The 7,751-nt window shown below is 44.2% G+C and overlaps 1 protein-coding gene across 1 annotated transcript in view; it reads right to left on the bottom strand.

Moving 5' to 3' along the window:
- Positions 1–104: 104 nt before the first annotated feature.
- Positions 105–7,751, bottom strand: part of Fgf2 (fibroblast growth factor 2) — a 51,965-nt gene continuing 44,318 nt past the window's right edge. Inside the window, exon 3 of the mRNA XM_055625895.1 lies at positions 105–303. Coding sequence (XP_055481870.1) covers positions 118–303 — 186 coding nt within the window. The 3' untranslated portion in view covers positions 105–117. The remainder of the gene's footprint in view (positions 304–7,751) is intronic.

Raw genomic sequence — 7,751 nt, 5'->3', positions numbered from 1 at the left:
TCCAAACGTTGTTTCTTTACTGAGGTAATGGTTAAGTCTTACTGATAACATAACAGGTATCCAAGCTCAGTTGTATACATTCTTTTCATTTCTCTCAGTAATAGTTTCTAAATTGAATCAGCTCTTAGCAGACATCGGAAGAAACAGTATGGCCTTCTGTCCAGGTCCCGTTTTGGATCCGAGTTTATACTGCCCAGTTCGTTTCAGTGCCACATACCAACTGGAGTATTTCCTTGACCGGTAAGTATTGTAGTTATTAGATTCCAATCGTTCAAAAAAGAAACACTCTTCTGTAACACATTTCTGGAAAAGAAAGGAAAATTTATTTTTATGCTTTTCATGTCAAACACTGAGAGGACAGCGAGATAGCCACGCGAACAAGACTGTATGTCAAAAGGTGACAGTTCTGCCGATGGATGATAGCAGGAACCCGAGTCAGTGGAGCAGCATCTCCTGTGCAAGAGCAGCCCAGCACCATTCCAGCCCTGTGATCAGCCAGCCAGGTATCAGGCAGCAACCCCACATGGAGGGCAAGGGGTCCATACTTTCCTGGACTCGGAGCATCACAACCCAAATGTTCAGAGGCCCTCAGGAGGGCCACAGGCTGTAACATGAGGAAAGGAAACGTGTCTGTCACATGCATACACCTCATCCCCGGGCAGCTTCACAGGTAGGCATCTTCACTTTTACATTTCTCATGGGATTCAAGGGAAATAATATTAAAAAGGTAAACCAGAGTACTCTCCCCACAAAGAAGGAGGGACAGAATAAGTTCCCAAAAGTTGCAGGTGTTGGCTAGTGACCAAAGTTGCTTGTAGTTTGTTGTGTTTAAAACACCTAAGATTGCCTAATGTAAAAAATATTCAGAACCAGGGAATGGTGTGAGACTGAAAATCTCCAAATGTCAATCAGTAACAAGGAACAGGCTGTCTAGAACACACTGATTTAATAAATAATCCAGAACACATTGGTTTCTGAATACGCAGACTGGAACAGACTCATACTGGTTTCTGAGGAATAAGCAGTCTAGACCATACTGGTTTCTGCAATTCTCATTTTGAACAGAATGAAAGGGACTCTGCCTTTTGGTTTCTATTCACCTGTGTACTGGCTTGGTTTTGTGTCAACTTGACAGAAATTAGTCATCAGAGAAGAAGAAGCCTCAGTGGAGAAAATGCCTCCATGAGGTCCAGATGTAAGGCATTTTCTCAGTTAGTGATCAGTGGGGAGGCCCCAGCCCATGGTAAGTGGTACCAACCGTAGCAGTCCTGGGTTCTATAAGAAAGCAGGCTGAGCAAGGCATGGGAAGCAAGTCAGTAAGCAGCACCCTCCACGGCCTCTGCAGCAGCTCCTGCTGCCAGAATCCTGACATGTTTGAGTTCCTGTCTGCTCAACAGTGATGTGGAAGTGTAAGCCACTGCATCAGCTCCCACGTCCAGGTTCCAGCCCTGCTGTCATAGTGTTTCATCGCAGCAGAAGAAACTCTTAATTAAGACAGCCTGTATCAGAAAAACAATATAGCTTTCAAATAGCTTGGTCTGGAAAGAAAGTTGTAAGTAATGGAGTCTAAAAAGCTATCATATTATTTAGGGAAATATTCAGAAATCAACTTCACAGGGTAACCTTGGACCATAGGGAATCAACTATTTGCTTTTAAAGAAAACAGAAAAAAATCACTGCCTTTTAATAAACATATATGTCAATCATGTCAACCAAATGGTACTTATATAAAAGTCATATACATAGCATGTATATTTAAAAACATATATACAAATCAAGATGTATAAATACATAAATATGATTTGTTTTAATAAGCATATTAGGTTCTACTTTAGAGGTGTTTTTTGTTTTGTTTTGTTTTGTAGATTTAGTTATTTTTCTTTATGGGTGTTTTGCCTGTGTATATGTATGTGCCAAGAGATGTCAAAAGAGGGCAACAGATTCTCTCTGGAACTGAAGCTACCAATGGCTGTGATCTACCATGTAGGCGCTGGGAATCAAAACTGGTTCTTTTGAAAAGGGCCTTTTCATTCACTATTAACCACAGAACGGAATTTTGAAAAGTACTAGTGAATTTGGAATACCACAGGGTTCTATACACAGTAATTCCAAGAAGTCATTTTGTCTTAGTTTTCTATTGCTGCGAAGAGACACCATGAGCAAGAGTCTTTTGGTGTGGAGAGGAGAGTGAAGCAAGGAGGAGGGTTGAATATTCCAGGCTACCAACAGATGATGGGTGAGATGGTGACTTCAGGAAAAACTAGCCCATGTTCAATGTAACACAAACATGTATACACGTTGATAATGTACAGTCTTGATAATGTACAGCCAGATCTTGGGAGCAACAACAGCTCCAAAGCAACAAGCATACTAAATCATATGATCCCGTCTTCCAGTAAAAAGAACAAGACTCCATGGAGAAATGGATTACTCTAGGCTACAGCAGGGGATCTACTTGGACAGCTTGCCACCCACCAAGTAGTGAAGTGCCCAAAATAAACACAGTGAGATGTGTCAAAGCATGGAGTTGAATGCAGGAGTTCCCAGTGTTTCAACAACAAAATCAGTCTTGTAAAAATGGTTGAACTGAAAAGTAAATGGAGAATAGACAAATTTCCTACATAAACTTTAAATAACTTATGTCCCTCAAGGACATAAAGCAAAACCACCAGACTCTACCCATAAGAGTGATCCTCTACACAGTGACATCCTTCCTATAACACACCATCCCCTAGGTGTGGACTGCTGCATGGTCATTTCCTGATGATGCTCCTTGACAGCGAACACCTGCTTGGTAACTCCCTTCCCAAGAAGAGAAAGACTAACTTCAGATTGGAGACACCCACTTTTACAGCCAAATGATGAGGTCTGTATTTGTGTGGTTATCCTTTCAAACTTTCAGAACTCTGTCTAGTCACAAGAAAAACACCAGGCAATCCCAAACTGGAAGATCCTAAAGATGTCTGGCTGTCAACATAATGAAAAATAAGGAGAGTCTAAGAAATGCTCACTGTCTAGAGGAAACTACAGAGACAGGATGACCAAAGCTGGCCCTGAATTGGATCTGGATAGAGGAAAATCAAAATGTTGTAAGTTAGTACAGACTTCAGCTACTGGTATCGTAGCACGACAGGCAGCTAGCTACCTAGCGGGAGAAACAGTACAGCTTTCATAAGAAAGCTGGGAACCTAAGACTTATAAAAGCAAACTGTATTCTTAACCCGATGATCATTACACAGTAAATGCCCTCACCAGACATGCATTGTCCATTCTAAATACGTCAAACTACACGACAAACATAAAACACAAGTAATGCAGAAAGCCGGACCCTAGAACTGCATGTGTTAGCAGAAAACCTGTCCATGTGGAGGGAAGGCTCAGTGGACAAAATGTTTCCTATGCAAGTATGAGGATAAAGTTGAGACCCCCCAGAACCCACATAAATACCAAGTGGGAGCAATGGCCACCTGTAAACCCAGCATATGGAAGCAGAGGATCCTCAGTGCAAGCTGGCTAGCCAGACTAGCCAAAATCACTCCACATTTAGCAAGAAACCTTGTGTCTTAGTTATTGTTTCTATTGCTGTGATAAAACACCATGACCAAAAGCTTGAGGAAGGGAGGAAAGGATTTATTTTAGCTTACAGTTCCACCTCACAGTCCATCACTGAGGGAAGTCGGGTTGAACCTAGAGGCAGAGAACATGGAGAGGTGCTGCTTACTAGCTTGCTCCTCACGGCTTGCTCAGACCACCCAGGGCCACCATCCCAAGGGTAGCACTGCCCACAGTAAGCTAGGCCCTCACACATCAACCAACAATCAAGAAAATACACCACCAGCTTGTCCATAGGCCAGTCTGGTGGGGGCATTTTCTCAGTTAAGAAGGGTGTGGCCCCTGACAGGTCAACCATGCTCCATTGCATGACCACACATCCAGGAGTATATGGGCAGCACAAATTGAATTCAGTGGGTTTTTAAAACAGAAGACCAAGTTGGGACGGGTTGGACAGTGGGGATGGATCCTGGAGGAGTTACGGAAGGAATGATCAAAATATATTATAAGAAATTCCCCCAAAATCTGGGCCCAGGGGTCTTTTCTGAGACTGATACTCTAACCAAGGACCCTTCATGGAGATAACCTAGAACCCCTGCACAGATGTAGCCCGTGGCAGCTCATTCTCCAAATGGGCATCCTAGTAAGGGGAACAGGGGGATGTGTCTGACATGAACTCATGGGCTGGCTCTTTGATTACCTCCCACTGATGGGGGGAGGGCAGCCTTACCAGGCCACAGAGGAAGACTTTAAAAGGTCCTGGTAGGCTAGGGTCACATGGAAGGGAAGGAGGTCCTCCCTTATCAGTGGACTGGGAAAGGGGCATTGGAGGAGATGAGGGAGGGAAGGAAGGAGGGCAGGATTGGGAGGGGATGAGATGGCACTACAGCTTGGATACAAAGTAAACAAATTGTAATAAGTAAAAAATTATATTAAAAAATACAAAAAGGAAAAAAGAAATTCTCAAAGAAATAATAAAACTTGTGTAACAAGAGAGCAAGCTGCTGTGTAGTGACAGCCTTCCTATAAATCCCCTGTGAAAATTCTGATTTATTATATCTGTTGTGGTATCCATGCTGCTGCATAGTAAGAAATCAATAAATAGCCACTGAATCAATGAGCAAATAAAATATTTTAGATAGTTTTAAAAATAAAGCTACACTGATGCTGCAGAATCTGAATAAGAGAGAAACCAGGCCAGAAAAGCCTGACATTGAACTGAGATATAGAATGTTTTAACTGTATTGAATACAGATTCTGCAAGGAAACTGAGAAGAGGGCCCTTTCCATGGGTCTAACCACCCTGACTTGACATCCATGATGGCTCCAGCCAGCCAGGAAGCCTGGGCTCCAGCGTTGCCTCAATCCCTAACTAACGAGCATAATGTCTGACCAAGTTCTGTACCTTCTCTGGGCCTCACTGGGTCAGATGGTCTCCCCACAGTAAGAAACATCTGTGACACAGCAAGATGCCTCAAGGCTTTCTGCACCCCTCCCGCCTGCACCCTGGCTCTGGTCTTCTGCTCAGTTTTAGGTTTGAACCTTATGGCCATTTCCCCATGCTCTGTTTTCCGAGTTGTTTCCTCATTTACAGTACTTTGATTTTTGAAGTTTTGGCCTATGAAGAAGTTTGCTCAATAGAAATTTCAAGATGCATTTGCTCACACTGCTTCTGAGAATCAAAAACAGATGTGATGTAAGTATCCATGCCGAACATTTCAGAACTAAATAAAAACCACAAATGGGAAAAGTTAAGAGCCAGCATGGTCTCAATCTTAGAAAAGGCTGTGGAGAATTTTTGGGAATGGTTTCTAAGAGCAGCAATTCTCCCTTGGCCATACTCTAGCATTTCATCTTTTATGATGTAGCTCTCTCTCTCTCTCTCTCTCTGCTTCTGACAAATTTGATCAGTGTCAACTTTTGGGCTGCATAACTGAGCCCTAAAACACTACTTTCCGTATTTTTTCTACATTGGAGAATTCCTGTCACTGTTAAGACCCCCTCAAATAAGAAATCGGTTTGTGCATGAAATACACTTTGGAGTATTTAAAACACAGGCCTTTGGCAATCATTCTGAGGGCCAGCACAAGCCACATTCTGACTATTACATCAAGGTCCTATCCAGGGAGATACAACCTGGGGCATCAGATAGGAAAACACACTCACACAGTGGGACTCATCAATACTTCCCACAAGTCCTACCTTCAAAGTTGTTTGCTACTGAACCCAAGAACCACAGTTAAACTCACTAGACACAATTTTGTTTAAATCTACAATTTTGTGTGAAATCAGTGGAACCAAAGGTCTTAATATTTGCTCTGGGTTTCTGTAATTCAGAGCAACAAAAACCTCTCCTCCTAAGAAACTGTGTAAGAAGCTTGTCCTGTATCAAAGAACCGTAACTCCAGCCTCCAAACACAGGTCTTCACAGTGGAGTACAACACTGTTTGGGTGTATCTCTGGCTTTGAAAAGCAGAAAAAGTGTCTTTTAAAACACAAAAGGTGTTCAAGGACTGGAGAGGTGCTGGTACTTGTTTGCAATGCAAACACGAGGACCTGAATCTGAGCTCTGGACTCACACTAAGCCTGGCACTGCTGGGCATGGTGGCACCTGTCTTTAATCACACCACTTAGGATACAGAGGCAGGGGAATTTCTGTAAGTTGGAGGTCAGCCTGGCCTATATAGGTAGTGCCAAGCTCGCCAGAGCTATATAGTAAGACTCTTCCTAAAAAAGAAAAAGAAAAGAAAATGACAAAAAAGGGTATGGTGCCATGTGCTTGAAATCCCAGCATTGGAGGTGGAAGCAGGAGGATCCTGGAGCAGGCAGGCCAGCCAGCCAGCCTAGGCTAATTGGCAAGCTCCATCAAGAGATTCTGTGCAGAACCAAACCAAACTAAACAAACAAACAAACAAACAAACAAACCAACCAACCAAGGTGCACAACTGCGAGTGACTCCACTTCCAGGAGATCTGTTGCCCTCTCCTGGCTTCCATAGGAACTGCGCACGTGTGGGACACACACAAGCAGTCACACCCATGGAAACAAATAAGACATTTGAAAAAAGAAAGCAGAGTGCACAGCACCTGAGGAACAATACCAAGGTCGAGCTCTGTCCTCAACAGTGCACGTATCCAAACGTATGAGAACACACACACAGGTGTTTTCAAATCATGAGCAGGACCACCGTCTGCCTTGTAAAGGAGCTACAGGACACACCAGACAGCAGTAAGACAGCACGACTCTCTGAGGTACTGTCGTCTCCAGGAGGATGAGCATTTTGGGAAGCACTACAGGAATCACAGAGTGGCGTTAGGTCCCAAAGGAGCTCAAGACAAATGGCTAACTGAGGTGCCTATTAACATATCGAAGTGGATGCAGGACACCAGGCTCTCAGCACAAGTTCCTGTTACAGAGCCTGGCTCCTCTCAGCACTTGTCACCCCTACTCTAAGCCTCTCTAGCCCCTGAGCTTCACTGCCCTTCTCCCAGCTTCTCTTTCCTATACAACCTAGCCATTTTGGCTATCTGTTCTCTTTGTCCATTTGCCTCTTGGCTTCCTTCTTGGTTCTCTCAGTCCTCATTCTCTTGGGTTTTTTTCTCCTCCTTTCTTGATCCTCTTGGCTCTTGGCTCCTGGTCCCTCTCTTATGGCTCTCTTCCTCTCCCCTCTCTCTCTCCTCTCATGGCCCAGTCTATTCTTCTGGCTGTGTTCAGTCTGGACTCTTCCAGATACCTCTGGCTGAACTCTCATATCTACAAAAAAAACCTTCTCCTCAGCTATATATCCAGGAGCAGTCATGTCCTCACTTTCATTCAGTGGGTAACATTCACAGCAATCCCATGTTACTGTCACTCAGGGTGACCTGGGCCAGGTAGAAGGTAGGTGAACTTGTGCCTGTGGCAAGTACAAGCTTACAAACAGCTTCCCCAGACATGAGGCATATTCACGCCCCTGAATGATGGCTCCTCATCAGGACACTGGAGTTACTCCCTGAAGTCACTACTTTTGACAGCTCAGGATGGGCAGATCTGACTCAGAGATAAGTGCCCCTCAGCGAGGCTGTCGGCACCCCCCTGGTGTGAGGTGCAGCACTTCCTTCTTCCTTAGAAGACTGACAGTCCACCCTGACCAGATGAGAAGAGGGACTGGCTGAGAAGGCGTGGCAGCCAGCCACCCACACTGGATGCCGGGGCCAGAG

Source organism: Psammomys obesus, unplaced genomic scaffold, assembly GCF_907164565.1.
Source record: "Psammomys obesus unplaced genomic scaffold, mPsaObe1.curated_primary_1811, whole genome shotgun sequence".
NCBI classification, from domain to species: Eukaryota; Metazoa; Chordata; class Mammalia; order Rodentia; family Muridae; genus Psammomys; species Psammomys obesus.
This window is presented reverse-complemented; position numbering and strand designations above follow the sequence as displayed.